The 20922-nt window shown below is 44.9% G+C and overlaps 1 protein-coding gene across 1 annotated transcript in view; it reads left to right on the forward strand.

Moving 5' to 3' along the window:
• PKHD1 (PKHD1 ciliary IPT domain containing fibrocystin/polyductin) overlaps nucleotides 1–20922 on the forward strand; it is a gene marked incomplete at both ends in the record, with an annotated part of 221724 nt that overhangs the window by 25763 nt on the left and 175039 nt on the right. The window contains 11 exons of the mRNA XM_079532472.1: nucleotides 2552–2706; nucleotides 4168–4352; nucleotides 5052–5174; nucleotides 6297–6402; nucleotides 6870–7148; nucleotides 9389–9519; nucleotides 9873–10008; nucleotides 13421–13616; nucleotides 14242–14309; nucleotides 15490–17100; nucleotides 17278–17421. Of these exons, the coding sequence (XP_079388598.1) occupies nucleotides 2552–2706; nucleotides 4168–4352; nucleotides 5052–5174; nucleotides 6297–6402; nucleotides 6870–7148; nucleotides 9389–9519; nucleotides 9873–10008; nucleotides 13421–13616; nucleotides 14242–14309; nucleotides 15490–17100; nucleotides 17278–17421 (3134 nt within the window). The remainder of the gene's footprint in view (nucleotides 1–2551; nucleotides 2707–4167; nucleotides 4353–5051; nucleotides 5175–6296; nucleotides 6403–6869; nucleotides 7149–9388; nucleotides 9520–9872; nucleotides 10009–13420; nucleotides 13617–14241; nucleotides 14310–15489; nucleotides 17101–17277; nucleotides 17422–20922) is intronic.

Below are 20922 nucleotides of genomic sequence, written 5' to 3' on the forward strand. Positions count from 1 at the left end.
ACCTCCAGGGAAGGAGGCTGCACAGGCTCTCTGGACAGCCTCTGACATTGCTGTCACTCACACAGTAAAGAAGATCCAGTCTTTCCGTGTTCCAGTTTGGGCCTTGTCCTTACTGGGCATCACTAAAAAGAACCTGGCCTCATCCATGTAATACCCTTTATTTATAAGCATTGATAAAATTCCTCCAAGCCTTCTCTTCTCCAGGCTGAACAGCCCCAGGACTCTCAGCTTTTCCTCAAAAGGGAGATGCCCCAGGCTCTTCACCATTTCTGTAGCTGTAAAATGCACAGTAGTCCCTAAAGTAAATATGAGCTACCAAGGATGTTGGGCTATAGGGAAACCTTAGCCCTTCATGGAGATCAAGGCATTCTCTCCCAGTAACTCCGACACCAGTTGCCATGTTGAGCAATGGAGGCCCTCCTTCTGTGCTTGTTTACTGAGATGGTTTCTGTTCTCAGAGTCCCCTAATACATCTGAGGCAGAAGCATAGGTTAAACAGATCAGAGAACAGCTTTCAAGGGCCAAACTGGCAAAGAATCCAACTTTTACAGGGCTTTTGTATTCTGCTGAGTTGGGAATGACCTGATGGGACCAGGGCCAATGCAAGATAGAGACTGGAATGATGCAACCTCTAACCCTTCCACTGTGAGCAGTTGGTTCAGCTCGGTTAATTCACCCTAAAGTGAATGTTTAGATGTTGTCCTGAGGGGACGTGGTTTAGTGGGGGTAGGTGAATGGTTGGGCTGGATGATCTTGGAGGTCTTTCCCAGCCTTGGTGATTCTGTGATTCTATGAACTAGCACAGCATAGAAAGGGTTGTCTTTGAAAAGTCTCACCTTGAAAAGCAGAGTGTAATCGCCAATGTCAGGTGTGGTATTTTGGCACAAACCACCAATGGTGAAGACAAGGAAGAGGGTGAAGGGAGATGTCTGAAGTTTGCATTTAAGTAGAGGCGCAATCGAGGGAGAAGGGATGTTTTTAATTCTGTGTGCAGCCTTCATGAGGCTGGCATTGGAATGCTACATGCAGCACTGAGTGCGTTTGTCAAAGGGCTTTAGAAGAACTGGGAAAGAAAGCCATAAGCATGATTATGGAACTGAGGAATATGCCTTGGAGGGAAAGGTGTAGGAGGCTCGATGTGTTCAGCTTATCAGAAAAGAGGATTAAGAGATAAATTGATTACAGTCCCTCTCATCAGGAAGAAGGGCTTAGTTCTGCATCTCGGAGGGAGGTGTAGGAGAAATTGAGGTGTGATGCTGACGCCAGGTAGGTAAAAGATGGAAATGATCACAAGCTTTAAAAATGGGTGCGCTGCTCTTTGGGTATCTTCAAAACCAAACTGTTTCTTCCTTAACTGAGCACATGCTGTGCGGCGCTTTAATGCACCCTCCTGGGATCAGGAGGAGTATGATCTAAACGTGCTGTGCTCTAAACTGGCTGCTGCAGGTCAGACAGAAGATCCAGTGCTCCTTTGAGATACAGATTCGTGAAATTGGCTCTGCAGGATTTCGGCTGAGCTGGGAGACATGAGTTGTTCTCTGTGCTCGTAACCACACGGTGGCATCGTTGTACCACAGAAAGTCCTTTTTTTCTTGGGGGAGAAAAAGAAAGGGAGAGAATTTTATTGGCGTGGTAGGAAATATTTTAAGTTATGGAAAATTAGGCTTTGGATGATTTCTAATATGAAATAGCAAACTCTGCTTGCAGTGAGCGTCTCCTCTACGAAAACAGGCTGAGGGAGCTGGGCTTGTTCAGCATGGAGAAAAGAAGGCTGTGGGGTGACCTCATTGCAGCCTGCAGTACCTAAAGGGGGCCGACAGACAGGAGGGGAATCAACTTTTTGAAAGGGTAGATAACAGCAGAACAAGGGGAAATGGTTTGAAATTGAGGGAGGGAAGATTTAGGTTGGATGCCAGGGAGAAGTTCTTTACAGACCTTTTTCTTTTTCTTTTTCTTGCAACAAGGATGCACCAGACATAACACTTAAGGTCATACATAGTTCTTTACAGAGAGAGTGGTGAGGTGCTGGAACAGCTGCCCAGAGAGGCTGTGGATGCCCATGTCCATCCCTGGAGGTGTTCAAGGCCAGGTTGGATGGGGCCCTGGGCAGCCTGGGCTGCTATGAAATGTGGAGGTTGGTGGCCCTGCGTGTGGTGGGGGGTTGGAGCTTCATGATCCTTGAGGTCCCTTCCAACCCAAACCATTCTGTGATTCTATGTCTTCAGGAAGGTTGAAGCAGGGAAGCTTCACATTGTAGCTGCCCAGCTTGCATTAAAATGCTTCCCATATGCTTGGTGCTGCCTGAGCTCTTTGTTCCATCACAATTATTTAAAAAAAAAAAAAAAAAAAAAAAAAAAAAATTTCCATCACTTTCTGTTGTGATGTTTTCTGTTGCAAACTTTTCTGTTTGCAATACCCACATCACTGAAGCACCCGAGTCTGTTAGACGAGTGACCATCCTCTCTGTGGGTCCTTCAGGAGTCCTTACATCCAGCCTCTCTCGAGTGGAGGTCTGCCCACTGGTGCCTTCACATTTTCCTCTCTCACACAGAGGTGCAGTGCTCTGCGAGGGCTCTGAGGAGGACGGCCACCTCTACGTCTCCACGGGGGATGTGAGAGTCAGCATCACCATTCAGAGGCTGCAGGTGTCATCTCCACCTCTTGGAGGGACCTTCTGCATACGCCTGGGAAGCACAGTGATATCAGGTAAGGTACGGTGTGAGCACAGATCGTGGACTTGCCTTTGCTCTAAGGCAAATACAAAAGGGAAAGCATGGCAACCTGGCAGATCTTGAGGTACAAAGGATCTACAGCCAGTATTTTTCATTTCTCCTGCACCTGTCATGGCAAATTGTTAAGAGTGACCAAGTACCTGGTCCCTGTCCTGCCACCAGATTTTCCTCATGCTTCTGAGGACGTGGCACCGTGGTGGTGGGTTGATGGTTGGACTGGATTGTCTCAGTGGTCTTTTCCAACCTTGGTGATCCTTTGATTCTATGATTTGTGAACACTGAGCCCTGGAAATGCTCAGGGAACAGGCTGACAAGTCAAACACACTGTGGTAGTTGCACCTTTGCATCTGATCATCTTCCAGACAGGAGTTAAGGATTATACGCAGGGCAGTATTTCTGGATGTGAGCTATGGGATTGTTAATAACGAAATTACTTTTCTCCATGTTGTTGCTTAAGGTACTTCTGCAGCAGGTTATCTCCCTGCCGCCTTGCTTTGAAGATCCCCCTTTAAAAAATTGTAATCCGTTTATCTGAGAATCCTTAGAGTTGTTAGGGCCCCTTCAAGGCCATCCATCCCACTCCCTGCACTGAGCAGGGACACCCACAGCTCCAGCAGTGCTCACAGCCCATCCAGCCTGACCTTGGCTGTCTGCAGGGATGGGGCACCACCGCCTCTCTGGGTAGCCTGTGCCTTTTTTTTTTTTATGAATCATTTGAGATCTATTATTTCTGTAGCATTGGATGCCCATGGGTACTTATGTCAGAAGAAATAAGATATAATTTGCTGTTTTTTGTAATTGAACTATCTAGTTTCATCTAGGAAGTTTCTGACCTGTCTCTTTTGAAGGAAAATGACACGCACAATGAAATATCATGCCTTCCAAATATTTAGATTGCCAAGTATGAAAAGTATTACAGAATCACGTCCTTGTGTTCATGTGGAACTCCTATTCCCAGTTTGTGCCCACTGCCCTTTGTTCTGGTGTCTCTGGACACCACTGAAAAGAGCCTGGCCCCACACACTTGACTCCCACACTTGAGATACTGATAAGATCCCTCCTCAGTCTTTTCTTCAGGCTGAACAGCCTCAGGGCTCTCAAGCTCTCAATCTTTCCTCATGTAGGAGATGCTGCAGGCTCCTCATCATTTCTATATCCCTGACTTAGCTTTCTGGTGAAACAGGATCAACTGGAGAATGTTTGCTAGATTTTCTTAGTTTTCTTAGTTAATTTTCTTAGTTATTCAATAATGGCATTTGGAATCCATTAAACTTTTCCCTGCTGATTTTTTTTTTTTTTTTTTTTTTTTTCCTTGCAGTTATAGAGGTTTAAACCATCACAACCTTGTATGAAAAATGAAAACATCTCTATTTTCTGTGAGCAGGCAGATGTGCTCTCATAGGGATGACGATATCCACGGCTTTGTCTTTTGCAGATGTTTCCGTGCACATCTCCTCCCACCAGCTCCGCAGGCTTCTGCAAACCAACACAGACAATTCTACAGCCCCATACTTCAACACCAGTGACTTCATCGTGACCAAAGACTTAGAGACTTGCTATGAAAGCATCTGGACTCTCACCTGGAGAACAAAAGCTGGGGACTTGCCCAATGTTATCAATGTACGGTCATTTCTTTTGGTGATGTCCACTTTGAACCCCATTTGTCGTCTTTTGTCGTGGCCAATTCATTCTCTCAGTTTCCTTTTATGCAAGCACCTGTGGGAGATTAAGCAACAGCAGTTGCTTAATTGCAGATTAGATTGTGGTATAATTTCTGTACCAAAAATTTGTCTTTTCCAGGAATTTTTATTCACATTGGGTTAATGTCTGATTCTCTAAGGTCTCAGAGGGAGATCTGTTTCACTGTCTCCCATCCTGAGGTTGATCATATTAAATTCATAGAATCACTCAGGTTGGAAAAGACCTTAAAGATCATTGAGTCCAACCATGGAAGTTAAAGTTTTGCTTCAGGTAGAACGGTCTGCTTTGAATATAGGCACAGACTGAAATTCTTTCTCCCATGAGAAGAAATTTTATTCTGTTGTGTATTCATATCCTACAAATGTGAATTTAGCTTCCAAGAAGCAATGGGGTCCGGTGCTCAGGGTGGGGTTGGGAAATGTTGTGCAGACTTGAAGAAATGCAGACTTGGGAAATGAAGACTCAGATCTGAAGACAGAAGCAATAGAAGCAGCTCAAGAGCAGATTTCCAAGAGCTATTTCCCACCTTATAGCAGCTGTGTATAGGAGCTGTGGGAATGGTCATACATCACACTGGTTGGAAAAGAGCAAGAATCTGACATCCTTGTTCTTCGCCAGGTCTCTGCCGAAAACCTCAGTGGTCTGAAGCCAGCTGTTTCCAGTCGTGTGGTTTATGATGGGGGTGTCTTTATTGGGCCAATATTTGGGGACATGCTTGCTACCTCCAATAACAAAACACAGGTGGGTTAACGCTGTGCCACATTTCCCACTGGTTCACCTGGATCCTGTAGGTCAGGAGTCTGGCTGGTTTTCAGGTACTCAGTACTGCTGCTAAATCGTTTCAGAGATCTGCTTTGTGATTCCCCATAAAGCAATGGGTTCGTGCTCTCTCTTCTGTGGAGCAATACCTTCCTTAGGAGCTGTTGCAAGTGAGAAGAGTTTATTTCTTGGGAGGTAGTGCTCAGGGACTGACATTCCCTGGAATCCCACCCCTGCTGGGTCCTGTAGTGCTGCCATCATAATTGGGACTGATGCTGTATTTATCTGCAGCATTCCAGCCTCTCTGCTGTTGGGTAAAATGAACAGGATGCCTGGTATTAATGTGTGGATTGGGCAGGTCCTTCAGTCTCTGGATCTCAATTCTTGATTTGTAAGAAAAAGGGAGCAGGTAAAGCTTCTTGGCTGAACAAATCTGCTGAGCAGACAGATGTGCTGCAGGTAGATTCACACGGCTGCCTTCGCCTCCAGCAAAGACTGCAGGGTGCTGCAGTGAGAGCTGTGCAAGGCTGGATGTGCTCAAAGCCCTGCTGCTGGGCTTCAGCAGCGCCTGTGGTTAGGTCATCCTGCTTTTTTAATTTCTCTTTTCTTGGAAGCTACTTTTTTTTTGTTATTTGCAGGTAGTGGTGCACTCTCCTGGCACACACCTAATGCCTGTGAGAAAAAACAAGAGGGCTCTTCTATGTTCTGTGCTTTGCCACTTGAGTCTTCTGAGAGGGAAGCTGATGTTAGTTCTCAAAGTTACAGCCCAGCTGTCTTGATTTAGCACGCACTGTGAGGAAATAAAAATTGAGAGGTGCTTGCTGAGCAATCTGAGATTAGTTATAATTAGCATTACAAGGTGTTAAAAGCCTTGTTCCCAAAGTGGGATGGATAGAACTGGGTATGGCAAGTGGGGTCTTCAGTGGGTGACTGGAAGAAGAGGAGCTGTGGGTTTCAGAGAGGTGAGATGGGCTGCTTCCAAAACCATGTGCTGCTTTATCTAAGATAAACCCTAGCATGCCATGCAATGAAACTTGTGCCAGTGCTGAACAGCTGTGGTTTTAGAAAACACCACTTCAGAATAACCTTCTTCTCCATCTCCAGGTGGTGGTGGTGGTGAATGATGTCCTAGCAAACTGTTCTGGTTCCTGCTCTTTCCAGTTCAGCCAGGAAGTGACACCCTTAGTCAGTGATGTGGAGTATTCAGCAGGTAATGGGGCTTTGGGTCTGCACAAAGTGGGGAGGGGAGATGGCTATGGGAAAGGTCTGCCAAATGCTGATGTGTGTATTCTTTTGGAAACTTCTGTTTTTAGGGAAATTGTATTTCCAAATTCAGCACTTCTGATGAGTTCAAGTCTTGAAGTATGTAGTACTAACACAGTTTTGCAGAGGCAAGATATTAGAGGCTCAAAGGGAAGAGGAACAGCAATAAACTTGGTGCTAAAGGCAGCACCAAGTCTATTAGCACCTTTATTTTTAATAAAAATACACAAAAAGGAGTAGCTGGGCAAGGGCGTGCAGGAATAGGCATGATGGACGGCAATGAGAAGATCAACAGTGCTGTGGTTTCCAATATATGTTCATGAAGTTGATCGAAGCTCTTACCTGTTGCTTAGAAATAAATCCTGTGCATTGATGCTCCAAAATTAATGAGCTTATTTGATTATATTCCTTCAGACGACGGATTCCAGGCCACAGTAGTTATCAGGGGAGTTGGTTTCTCTGAGGAGAAGACAACCCTGCAGGTACAGGTGAAGAACACAACTTGCTACATCGTAATGTCAGATCAAACCAAAGTGGTCTGCGTGATGGAGAGGCTGCCACTTGGAGTCCACCAGCTGACATTACTAGTGAGGCCTTATGGCTTTGCACTCAATGCCAGCACAGGAGAAGGCATCTTCCTAGGAGTTGAGCCCAGGCTGGTTGCCATTGAACCTCCCAGAGCATCAGAAATTGGTAGGTCTGAATGTCAGATGAGCTCTGAGGGGATGTCTGCTTTCTGTGTCTTGCTTTTCACAACTTGCTTTTTTCTATTACATTTCCTCTACCAAGGTCTTTGTCTAGTAGAAGAAAACATAATACAGCTGGGGATACAGTGTGTACCACAAAGTACTGGGGCAAATTTCTTGCAAAAATGACATCTTTCTTGGGTTGTCTGTGAGGTCAAGTAACACATCCCCTAGCAGTTTTACTCAGGAGTAGTAAATTTAAGTTCAGGTATGTTCCTTCCATCAACTGAGAAGGGTACCAGAGTTTCATGGCTCATCTTCCTACATCTTTTTGATGTATTACAAGTGTCAGAATTCATCTGGCCTAGCTGTAAAACGGCTGAACTTATTTTCAAGCAGCTAGGAATATACCTAGAAATGGTATGATGTGTCATCCATCTGTCAATAGAAGTTTACCCAGATTTTGTTGGCAAACCTCTTAGCTCTGTTAGCGAGCCACTTTGAGTTCGTGTTAACGCACATCACAGAGCAGGAGTATTGGTCATGCTGGTACCACATGGCTTAGAAAGCTGAACTGTGCCATGTTTGGTCACTGTGGAGTAACTGGCAGAGTGGGACTGTTGTCTGTGAACATATTGGTTGACACATGAGATGGACTTGAAAGAATGTGTGAGTTCTTAAGATGACAATTAAGACACCAGTCACCTCTCTTCTTGTTGGGGTGCATCCTTGTCCTTTTCTTTCCTATTTGTTTTCCCTAATGAATATCATATCAGGTTGAGACTCACTCTAATTCATATGAAAAACAAAGGAAAAAAAAACAAGGACAAGTTTTAGTGCTTAGTTCTTTCTTCTCATTTTCTTCCATGACAATATGACTCCTCTCCAAATTACAGTGATCTGTCACTCATTAAAAAGAAAGCAAGTATAATGCTATCTTACATTACATATGCCTTGAACGTTTATAATTGGAAAGAATTACGGCTTCCATCTGTGTTTTTAATTTCTTCCATTTAAAATACCTCTCTTCAATCTTATCGTAAAGTGCACATATGCAGTATTTCATTGCATATGGATATAAGTGTAGACATCAAAACTTAAGAGCATTAGTCTTGAAACAACACGCATGGAATCCGTACTCTAAATCTGAGTCTCCTTATCTGGCAACAATCACAGGAGCCAAGTGGCTTCAGTTTTGAGGTACTCCTATTTCTGACTTAGTGTTGCTGGGGATGACTTGGACTAGAGTTGTGCTAAGTGACCTTTCAAGGTCCCTTCAAATTCCTACAATTCTATGAGGCTGGGAACATCTTGTATTTTGATGTGTCAGATCGAGCGTGTCAAAATATCATTGGTCCCAGTGGTGACCTCCTTGGGCAACCTGTTCCAGTGCCTCACCACCCTCTGGGGGAAAAACTTCCTCCTCATATCCAACCTAAACCTCCCCTGTCTCAGTTTAAAACCATTCCCCCTTGTCCCATCACCATCCACCCTCACATACAGCCGTTCCCCCTCCTGTTCATACGCTCCCTTCAAGCACTGGAAGGCCACCATGAGGTCTCCCCACAGCCTTCTCTACTCCAAGCTAAACAAGCCCAGTTCCTTCAACCTTTCCTCATAGGAGCTGCTCCAGGCCTCTGAATGGAAGGAGCTTCCTGCCAGAGTACCTGATTGCTGTTTACCAGCTCTGCTTCCAGTTAGGGAAATCCTAGGAGATACTTCCAGATTTCTCTGACGGTTTAGAGAGCCCTCTAACTTTCCTCACAACTCTGCAAAGTCCCAAGCTCTGCCAAGTTCCCATCTATGTGAAATTTCCTAATCTCACGCTTGAGGCTTTTCTGGCAGCAGGGTGCTTGGCAGCTTTTTGAACTGTGAAAGCACCTGCTGTGTCAAGCTCATTTTTTGTTCTTAGTGCTCCTTCCTTTCTTTCTGATTTCATTCTTGGGCTGGGTGTGAGATCACAGACCAGACCTTGCTGGCTTAAATAAGTATGTCATTAAAAGACAAACTGAGAAATAAACAGTTCTCTTGTGTATCGTGGACCAGAATTCAAGTAATAGACAGGAAGGGTGAATAACAGAGAAGAAGGATCATGGGTGAAAGAGGCAACTTAGGGCAAAGCAAGGTGGAAGATGATCATCCCCAGATCAGACTCCCTTCTGTAGTCATCTAGTAATTAAGGATCTTCTGCATGATAAGGAGACTATTCCACATCTTTCATGTAATTAAAAATAATTGGTTTTGTAGGAGGACTGAGAGTGGCTCTCAGGGGGACTGGTCTGGAAGGGGTAGACCTGGTGTTGTTTGGATCTCAGCCTTGCCCAGTTTTGGAGGATACCAGAAGTTCAACACAAATTGAATGTAAAGTTCCCTCCCGGGTAAGAAACCACATATTTTTGGGATACAGTCAGTTAAGTGATAGCCTACAAGCCTTTTACATAGCCCTGGCCTAAGCAGATGGTAGTCCATCAGCCAAGTCCTGGCTGTGGGACATTTGAGCCCAGACTCCACCTACAGTTTAGACCAGCCTAATTAACAACAGTGTTTGATTTATGAAACCGAGTGGAGCGGTCAGAAACACCAACAGATTGCAAGTCTAATGCATATACAAATTTGGGAACACCATGTGCCTGACTTACTGGGTGTGGGAGATACGTGAACCTAGGAAATAATTATTTCTCTTTTATTGGTTCAGTCTTTTTTCTGATGCTTTCTTTGCTTCTGTTTCCAGGGGGCAGAAGATGCTGCTGTCCATGTGACACTAGTTTCTGGGTACCAATCAACAACATTCACCAACTTGTTCCAGTATGACCCTTCCTTAAACCCTGCAATTGTATCACTGAGCAGAAACAGAAGTGGCTTAGCAGGTGAAAAGTGTTTATAGATGTGTCAGGCATCATCTGCAGCCCTGTTGTTATTGCCAGTGCTGGCTGGATGGAGGCGATTGAGGTCTAGGGAGTTTAGTGGTACTAAGCTCTTCCCTGTTGGTTTCTTCTAACTTGTTGCCCATATATCCCCTGCAAGTTCTGGTCACTCCTGCCTGCTTTGTATTTTTTCTCTAGCTTACATAAGACTATAGAATCACAAGTGTTGGAAGAGACCCTTATAGGCCATCTGGTTCCACTCCCTGTAGGGATACCTACAGCTCCAACAGGTGCTCAGAGCCCCATCCAGCCTGGGATAATGAGTTGCTTGCCTTAGTCCAATATGCGTCACATCCTCAGTGCTAAGTGTGCTATGATGCTCTTCCAAAGTTATATTTCTCTGGCTTTGCTCTGGAATGGCCCCACTCATCTGTTCTTGGTAGCAGGTTCAGCAATGGCTAGATAAATGGGTGCTAGAGAATGTACTTCTCCAGGACCCTAACAAGTGGGCCTGTAGTCAGAGGGTGATGCCTCTTTCTTCCTGACTCGTTCCATAGACTCTTGTTTACTAGCTTCAAATTGAGTTTAAAATGACAGCAACAAGACAGAGGTGCTGATTACTAGATTTAAATACTCTCTTTAAGACACAAACCATCACCAGCTCAGCTGCCACCTTTAGGGTTGACTGAAATGATCTTTGACCAAGCATCCCCCAAACTGAGATCCTTTTGCCTTCTTCCAGGGCTTTTTGTAGGTGTATTTAGCTTTCTGTGCCCTGACAATTAGCACAGCACTGGTTAACAAGAAAAAAAACACTGAGTTAGGAAATGGAAACTCTATTTTCCTGTTGGCACCTGGGGGTTGGACTTGATGATCTCTAGAGGTCCCTTCCAACCCCTACAATTCTGTGATTTGAAGCTGTTTCTTTATTTCTTTCACAGCTTCTGTAGACACTGCAAAGTTTCCTGTCAGGCAGAACCTGTTTTATTACCAATGGATTGAGCAGTAGGCTTCCCACCACAGCAGGGCTAGAGATGTGGGATCCTACTATTCTAATATTATACATCAATCATACACAGACCAATCTTTTTTGTACTTTGCCCATCCAGGGAGGCGTACTGCAATCTAGGGTTTGATTCTCAGTGCTGTCAAAAGAGAAATGAGCAGGAGTTTGGCCATGGTCTTCCTTCTTTGTGCTGGCTGAGGCAAGTCTGTGGTCTGGGACTCAGGGACATCCAGGCCTGGTTTCTAAGAGCGTGACGCTGAAGAACCCAACCTGACCTCAGCTGTTCTCTCCTCTCCCTCTGTAGGAAAAACAGTAAGAGCCATAGGATGGTTTGGATTGGAAGGGACTTTCAAGATCATCTAGTTCCAATTCTCTGCTATAGGCAAGGATACCTCCCTCTAGGAAACTAAGAAGAGAACAGAAATATTCTTGTTTGTTTTTTGTTTTTGTTTTTTAAAATGTGTCCCACTTCCATTCCTACAAGGATACACTCTGAAGTTTCTTTTTCCAATTTCTTAATGCATATCTTAACAAAGCTCCTTCCAGCTCAGAGAGTTGGCATGGATGCAGGGGGCGAGACAGCTGTGATGGCAACAAGACGCAGTGCCTGCTGCACACCTGACATTTCTATCCCTTTCCCCAATGCCCTTGTCATTTCCTATTACTCCAGAATGCATAAGTAAGAGAAAACGTCCTTTATCATCTGAATATTATTCAGATACGATAGCACCAAGGGGAGATTGTTCTAGCCGTGGGCAGCCCAGGTGCAAGGAACTCCTTAATGTTATAGTGTCTCCTGAACGATGCTGGGACTCAGTTCAATCTTCTATTCAGAACCTCCACAGCTTCAGCTTTTAATATAATTTTCCTCCTCTATAATAAAAAGAATAAATAAATTACACCGATGCCTTCCAGGCATCTAGGATTAAGCTGACAATTGACCAAGAGTCCAAAGAGTTCATGTTATTAATATATTCAGCTTCACAGGCTTCAAACTTTGACTCTCTGCATGCTGAATGGAAGAGCACTGCTTTCCACGACTTCTCAGAGGAGCTTTTCTCCTGCTTTGTGGAAAGGAGAGGATTCTCTGAGGCTGCAGTGATCGTGCCTGCTTGGGAGGCTGTGTTAGAGCCAAGTCGTCTCAGTCTGTGCTTGGTAGTCAAAATTGCTACTCGGATCTGAAGCTTTAGGATGAATTAACCTACAAAAGTTCTTTTTATGCTCTCCCTTTGTCTTAATAAAGCAGCTTATCCATCCCTGTGTGGCTGGGATAACGGTGTGACATGTGGCATGGTCAACTTCTTATGTCAAGTGAGCTCAGGGAGGAAGAGGAATGGGTGAAAATGGGGCTGCTCTGGGAGAGCTGACCCTGGGTAGATATTCTGTGTATAGATGAGCATGTCAGGCTACCTGCTCGTGTGCATGGTAAGGGGATTTTAGCATCTTCTGTCTGAATTCAGGATTGTCTGTGATGGTAGGGAGTTGGGCTGGAAGACCCCTTCTGTCCTGTGTGTGCTTGCTTCTGTGGAGTTGAATCCATGTCTTTCAGAGGTGAGAAAGGGATGTGATTCATCTGCTAAACACATTTCTAACGAGCCTGTGCTCGTTATGTGGTTGGTGAGGAGAAATTGGCAGTTTTGTGGTAGGATTCACTACTGCTCCTTTGGAAATCTTCCTTAAAAGAAGGTGAACTATGCCACAAAGACTCTGTTTCTCCTCACTGATGAGAAAGCTATCTCAGAGCTTTTATTTGGACTGATACATGCCAGCCTAAATTTTTAAGCTATTTCAGGTGGAATTTGTATTACGAAATTCCCTTCCCCACAGTCCTTGTCCTTTTCTGTTACTACAGAAAACGCAAGGCAAAATGACCTCTATCTTCAGTATAATTCATCTCACAACAGATCTTAAACTGGGGAGACTGACCTGTTTCCTGCAAACAAGGTGCTATGGAGCGTGCACGGACATCTGATTTTAGGCCCCTAAGGAAATTTTCAGTTAGTTGTAGGAGATTCCATTGAAGTTTAGATACTCTCACAGTGCTGAAAAGAGTGGTCTGAATCTTTGCAGGGATTTTGGAACAATCCCTCACTCAGCTCCAGTCTATGAGCTGCAGAAAGTCTGGATTTGGCTCTAGCAAGGTGTGTATGTTTAGGATATCTGTATTGAGGGCATGGATCTTACCTTAAATATCTATCAATAGATGTTTAGGCTTTAGGTGAATATAGCCAAGTTCACACTATTAATATCTGATGATCTTATTGAGAAAGCAAAGGAATTAATAGAACACAAAGACTGCAGTCTTCCAGTTTCTGGGTTTTGGCTAATGGACATGACTGCACCTAATGGTTTTATGTGCTAAAATAACCATTGCTACTGAAATAATTTCATCATTTCTCCCACTTGCAGGGGGTCAGGAGCTTCAGATTGGAATATCCTCATTTGAGAACTACCGAGGGTCAGATATCAAGGTCCAAATTGGGGGTGTGTGGGCACAGATCCAGATGCAGATGGACAGTGGTCTTAATGTGACGCTTCCAGCCTTGGCTGTGGGATGGTACAACGTTTCTGTTATCATCAATGGCGTTGCTATTGCTTCAAACAGGTGTGTGAATGTGCCCACTTCCCTTAAGATATAAATTTTCTTCTCCATCCTGTTTGGTATCTTAGGGTTCATTTGAAGAGGGAAAGCAAAGCTACACCCCTGTCTGAGTGCCTTTTTGGAGGTTATACCTGGTTTTTCCTTGGTCTACTTCCCAAGGGAGGAGCAGGGAAAGAAAGGCAGCTGGGATCTTTGGAGCTCTTGCATCCATTGACATGGCTATGCTGGGATCTGTTTAGCAGAAACCTCCACGTTCTTGTTGGTTCTGATAGGCAGTTCACTGTGCTGTATGGACTGCGCTTGGCCCACAGGTTGCCATGAGACAATATTCATAATAGAATCATAAAATGCTTTGGGTTGGAAGAGATCACCCAGTTCTAACCCCCATGCTATTGGCAGGGACACCTCCGTCTGGAGCAGGTTGCTCACAGCCCCATTCAGCCTGGCTTCCAGGGAGCGGGCATCCACAGCTTCACTGGGCAACTGGTTCCAGTGTCTCACCACCCTCACAGTAATTGGTTTCTTGCTAATATCTAGTCTAAAACTGCCCTCTTCCAGTTTAAGAAATCAAAGATGTTCCAGAAAGAAAGCAAAAACCCCCAAACCTTCTGTGTTGCTTGTTTTGCAGGGTTGAGCCATTAATGCACTACATCTCGGAGGTCTTCAGCATCGAGCCGTGTTGCGGCTCTTTCCTGGGTAAATAAAGGCAGTACATCTGCAGCCACTTACGGAGGTTAAAGGGATCAAGGGCACAGTTTCCCTGCAGGGCTGGAAAGGGCATCCCGTTTCACATCAGTTTAAATGAGGATGTCTTAAATCTGCGACTCTTTATTATGCAGACATCAGACTGCAGCAGCCTGGGAACGTGGGATTTCAGCGAGCATCCCTCGATCTGGTTGGCTGGCTCAGGGGTCCCTGTGCTTTGGGTTTGATTTCCCCAAGTCTTTGTATGTTCCCTTTGGGGAAACAAAGCACACCCACTCCTGACTCATGCATGCTGTATCTTTCAGTCATTATGCCTCCATCTTTCATGACTTTATGCATGGAAGTTAAGTGGATGGTAGGGCGCAATCCTGGTTTCAAGCAAGCACTCTTTTCAATCTGTCCCAAAAGAGATACCTATTTTCCTGAACTTGAACACACAAAAAAGCCTTTTTCAGTGTTAACTTTAGTCAAAAATGAAATATTGATTAATCCTATTCCATACTTTAACACTGGAAATTATTTAACTGTGTTTCAGAGCAAATTATCACTGAAGTAAACACAAAAATTTCACTCGAGATCTCGAAGCACAGATTTTGGGTTATCCTATTTTGTCGTTTGCCTGTGGGGTGGAGGAGAGTTGAATCCATTTGGTGAATATTACATGGACCCTTTGGAGCTCGTGTAGAGAAGACAGAAATTTCTGTGAGGTGACTTCAGGTCCTCCCCAGATTCCATTCCCAGTCTTTAAAGAAAAGAGATTAGTTAGAGCTTAGAGGGCAAGGGCTGCTACTTCTGAAGAGTTAACTGCGTTAAGAAAAAAAGTATTGCACCCTTCTTTTCATTTTTAGGGGGTACATTGGAAGGTAACCACTGATTAACTCTTGGCTGCAGTTTTGTGAAGGGCTTAAGCAGGCAGGGCACTGAGAGGCTAACTAAACGGAGATGGGGAGATGTTTCAGCTGGCTTTGTGAGGCTGCTATGGGCTTAGAAGTGTGGAATTAACTTGGGAATGCTGAAGGTTTTGCATCTTTCTCATCACTTCCTAAAAAACCCAGATTGCTACTTGAGTGCTGTTCTTATCCTCAGCACACAGACAGTTCACAAACAGTCATTCATTCCCTTCTTGCACATAATATTCTTTTTTTTGTTTTTTGTTTTTTTCTCTCCTAAGGTGGAACACTGCTCACAATCTCAGGGCTGGGCTTTAGCCAAAATCGGTCCCTGGTTTCCGTTTCAGTAAATGAACAAACCTGTCTGGTTACCCGCTTGGCAGAAGAGACCATTTGGTGTCTGACCCCGCCAGCTGCTAATTTCTCTAATGAAGTTTCTCAAGATGTCCCTGTCAGAGTAAATATACTCATTAGCAATAGCTCATTTCAAAACGTTCCTGTTGCAAAAAGCATCACCTTTAATTACCAAAGAGGTTTGACACCTCTGGTTACCACAGTTGAACTGGAAATTTTGGAGAGTAGCCTGTTCTTGAGCATCCAGGGGGTAAACATCACTGGATCTGTGGCTAAGCTGGGAGACAGCGAGTGTGAGCTTGAGCTGCAACGTGGCAATGAGTCTGCAATGTTTTATGAATGCTCTTTACCACTGAGCAACCTGGAACCTGGGATTTACCCTATCCAGGTTATCCAGAGACAGCTTGGATATTCTCACGTGACAGCAAGGCTGCAGACCATCACAGTAACTCCACGGATAACCTCCATATTCCCATCAGAAGGGTCTGTTTGTGGTGGGATGTTACTTACTATATCAGGGATTGCTTTAAGATCCAGAAGAGAGCTGGGACAGGTCAGCCTGGATGGTAATTATTCCTGTGAGCTCCAGAGCTCTGACAACAATAGCATTAAGTGCATGGTCCTTTCAGGGACACACCTTTTGCCTTACCAGTGGTGGGCTGAGGTGTCTTGGGCTCTTAATGTCACAGTGACTGTCAATGGAATCAGCAGTGTCTGCCTTGGGGATTGTGTGCTCCACCTTCATGAGCAGTCAACTCCCCTTGTAGATGCGGTGACCTGGGAGACCAGTGGGATGTACACCGATGTGACCATCAGAGGGCAGAGATTGGCGCGGCCAGGTGACAGCCCTGTGGTGCACGTGAATGACCAGGCTGTCTGCAAGGTCACTTTCTGGAATGAGACCAGCATCAGGTGCCAGATGGACTGCATTGCCCCAGGGGAGCATAACATCTCTGTATCCAACAGAAGAAGTGGGCAAGCTTGCTTCAGAAATACATCCAGTGTTCTCACCATCACGCCTCAAGTCCACCAGTTTTACCCCCAAAACTTCAGTACCAATGGTGGAGGCCTGCTCACTTTTGCAGGTGCAGCACTGAAAGGAAAGAGCAGGACATCTGTTCTCATTGGTCAGCAACCATGCCTCATCCTCAATGTCACCTGTATAGCCATCCAGTGCACGGTGCCCCCAGGCAATGGCGCTAGGGCACTGAGGCTGACAGTAGATGGCATCTCCTATGATATTGGAGAAATTAGGTACAGTGAGGAGTCTACACCAGCTTTCCTTTCATTTGTTGTGACTGGCCTCCTATTAACAATAAATATGTCACAGGTCATGGAGATGGACGCCATCCATGTATTTGTTGGAGACTCTGCTTGTAGGGGTGTCACCATCACTCACTCAGAGCTGCAGTGCTCTCCTCCTCTGCTCCCTGCTGGTGAATACCCTGTGGTGGGCCTGCATGTCCCCAAAGGCTGGGCTTCCTCCAACCTGACCTTCATCTCTCAGCTGATGGTGACAGCTGTGCGTTGCAACTGGGGTGAGTCACAAATGGTTCTTCCTCCAAGAGGTGCTGTGTGATGGATTATTGGTGGTGATGGATGTGATTATTTTTACTTTTTTTTGCATGACAGCAAAAGTTTTGATTGAGAACTGTTCCTGTTGATTGCTAGCTACTGGGCTATGTCTTACATCTCGTTTTCTGTTCTTCTCCAAGGTGGCTTGAATGGAGGAGTGGTTCACCTGCATGGAACTGGATTTTCCCCAGGGCAGACTTTGGTCACCATCTGTGGCAGCCCCTGTGAAATGTTGGGCAATGCAACGACAACGAGCCTTAGCTGCCTTGCACCACGCTTACAAGGTCAGCTAAGACACAAAATCTGGCTTTGTGTTAAAAATACTCCCTAAAACCATATTTTGACCCAAAAGGGAGTGTGGTTGCAGTGTACGTTGTCCTGTGGGAAAAGAAAGTAGAATCAGCTCTGGAGAGAAGAGAGGAACCAACATAAGCTTCTGTTTTTTTGAGTTTGTTCTAAAGTCTGTTGGTGTTAGGGATGTTTTTGCATCTGTGGCCATGGGCTTTGGATCCATTTGTGGCCCGAGCTGCCACACATGCTTCATGGCTGTGTGTGAGGTGTGAAGTGACAGCAGTTCTTTATGGCCCAGAACCAAAAGGGTTGGAACTTGATGATCCTTGAGGTCCCTTCCAACCCAAGCCTCTCTATGGTTCAAGCTACTTTAAATGTCTTTTCTGTGGCTTTTGGCTGTATGACTGGACAGCTTCAGTGGGGTATGAGTTTAGTGGAACAAGGTGAATGTCTGGAAGTGTGAATGATACGCTATGGCCAATTCATACCTTTGGAAAGCCGGAGTTGAGGATTTGAATTCCTTGAGAGCAATATGAGATCATCCTTCAGGTAGATCATCCTATTTAACAGGAGAGAAGCAGCACAGTAGGGAATGCTGCCAGTTCTGTCTCTCTCAAAGAGAAATAACTGCCTCAGTTTTGGAGAAAACTCTTCCAAACGGGCACATGCTTGAACAAGATGTATTTCCTCACTCTGGCAGCACGTTACTAAGCTCCTAATGCTGGCAAGAGGCAGTATTTAAGATTTTTAAATCCCATCATGATATATAAACTCTGATTTTTGAGTGGTGCTATCTGGAGGCTGGAGTTGGACTCAACGATCCTCATGGGTCCTTTCCAACTTGGGATATTCTATGATCCTGTGCTTCTATGTATTCAATTCCCTAAGCACCATGTATAGAGTGACTACCTTGGTGCTGCAGCATTGCAGTAGTGGTGGAACAGATCTTTGCAGCTCCATAGATTTGATGCTGGGAGGAAAATCTGGAGATCTACAGAAATCCTTGTGATTCCGTGGCTGTCCAAATGACCAGAGATCTCATCTGGGGACCTGGAAGAAAAGTGGCTTTGAAGGTTTCCATGAGGTTAGATTGCCAAGGTTCTCCTCAAAGGCGTGAAGACTCCATCCTTGGGAACAGTCACAAGTTGACTTGACCAGCTGCTGAGAAACTAATGTGAACAACGTGAAATTCAGCATTGCTGTGGGCAGGGGTTGGGGTGAGAGGTGTCCTAAAATCTCTTTTATAGAATCACTGAATGGTTAAGGTTGGAAAAGACCACTAAGATAATCTAGTCCAACTGTCAGTGCATCACCACCGTGTCACCCTCAGTTATTATGAAATCCAGAAGTTTCTCTTGTCTTTCAGAATTGTTTACTTTGCTGATCCATGGGGAATACCATTATACATTAAAAAAGAAAGAAAAAAAAGAAAAAGATGTTAAGGTGTGGAGAATCCCAAACCAAAGCTCAGACAATCAACAGGGATCCGTGTATAGTTCATAAGCTGGAGTGCAAACAGCATGAAAAAAAACAAAACTGAACAATATAAAAAAAACCCAGCATATAAAACAAGGCATTTTAGTCATTGCAGGAAGAACAGCAGAACCAAAATATAGTCAAACTGATCCTAACTGTAAAAGCATTAATAACTGTGTTCAAAATTCACTGGGGGATGAGGTGGCAGAGGGGGGAGCCTGGGGAAATCCATCTTACAGGCAGCTCTGCAGTTCTTTTTCCCAACACAAGATGTCAGCAAGTGAATGCTGATTGCTGCCCACTTGCTGGCTGAGGTTTTTGGATGAGAAGATGCAAAAGGAGTGATACCTCCCCAAGCAAAGGGACACATGTTTCGGTCCACTTAGAAGTCACCCCCCCCCCTCTGTCACCTGCTGTGGTTTTTGCACTTTACTCATCTCAGCAGCTGAGTTACCAAATTGTTTTCTGTAATGTGTGTCGATGCATTTACAGGATTTTTTCTCCCAGTTAAAAAAAGTCCTTTGTGGGTTCACTAGGCTATTTGCAGTCACTGAGACGTGTATGTAGCCTGTGTGCATGTGGCTGCGCATTTATGTACAACATTAGTGTTGCTTTCCAGGCTACCTTCCCCCTAATATTTTGTGTCTTACATCCCCCACAATTTAGGGTATTACGTGCAGTCTCATCACATTCTTTACCTGCTGCCATGTGCATGGAGGAGTTTGCCACTTGCAGCTCTCACATCCTTTCTTTTGTAGCTTCCTCCATGTGAAAGAGGTGGCAAAGGGATTCTATGGATGGGAGCCATGAAGAGGAGCACAGGGAGTGGTCCTGGGCTTATAAGGCCCCTTCAGTGCAGGGGCTGCTGCAGCCAGGTGTGAAGCTCAGTTGCCATTTCCCAGCTCTTCACTTAGCCCAGGGGATGCTAAATGAGAACTCGAGCTGTGTTTCTCCTGTTGGAACACATCATGAAGTGGAAATGCCTTCCCTGCATAGCTTGGGGATGTCAGGGAAGCTCTCTTCCCTTCTTAGTGGTGGGCTGTGTTGTGTTCAACCTGTCCACAATGAGATATGTTCATGTGGGAGTCCTTAGCTGGTCCATCTGGCTTTCTTATATGGTCAAACCCTCTGCAGATGGGCAATGGGACTTTTTTTTCCCATTAAACAGATGTTTTTCTAAGGTGTGAGGAACCACTGGTCATCCATGAATCTGCCTCATGGGGTCTTCCCTTAAGAAAAGGGCTTGCAGAGAGTTTTTGGGTTGACCATTGGTACAACCTGGGCGCAGGAAGTACTTCAGTGTGCTTCATTCAGAGCACAAGAAGTAAGAATGCAAGCCCAGGCTTTTTTATGTAGGATCCTTGTGAGCAAATCTCTGACCTGCCATTAGTCATGTCACATTGGTAGAAGTGGGTGCTTAGAGAAGATGGTTTAGATTAAAAACTAGGAATGAATGAAATGAGGCTGGTTAAAAAGGAAGAGAGACGTGGCCTATTGGAGCTCCTTGTTTGGAGCAGAAGGAATGAGGGGAAGTAGCTTTGGATGCAGCAATGAAGTGTACCAAGGGGATCCATTGAGTAGGACCACAGGGAATATAATGAGGGAAATGGGGAGATTTGCACATACAGGTGCAGAGGACCCGAAGAGGAAGTACTGTTGCAATTGAAATGTGAGTAGACGCAAGGGTCTCTCACGTTTATTGAAGATATCAAACCAAAGCGTCCAAATGGTGCCTTCTGCCCTTCAAATCTGGAAATGAAATTAAGAAGGAGGGGCGGGAGGGTGGGGGAAGCATATTGATTACATGGCAAGAGTGTTCTGACAGTGAGATCTATCAGGCAGTGGAATAGATGCTTGCCAAGTCACCTCTTGGGACTTCTGAAACCCGGCTGTGCAAAATGAATGTCTCGTAGGGAGCAATTCTTCATAGGGAGAGGCTGGACTTGATGACCTTAGAAGGTCTCTCTTTTTCCTCTCCCTTTCCTTTTGCCTTTATTTTCAATTTTTATTTCTTTCAT

The sequence above is a fragment of the Tetrao urogallus genome (assembly GCF_951394365.1).
Source record: "Tetrao urogallus genome assembly, chromosome: 2".
NCBI lineage: Eukaryota > Metazoa > Chordata > Aves > Galliformes > Phasianidae > Tetrao > Tetrao urogallus.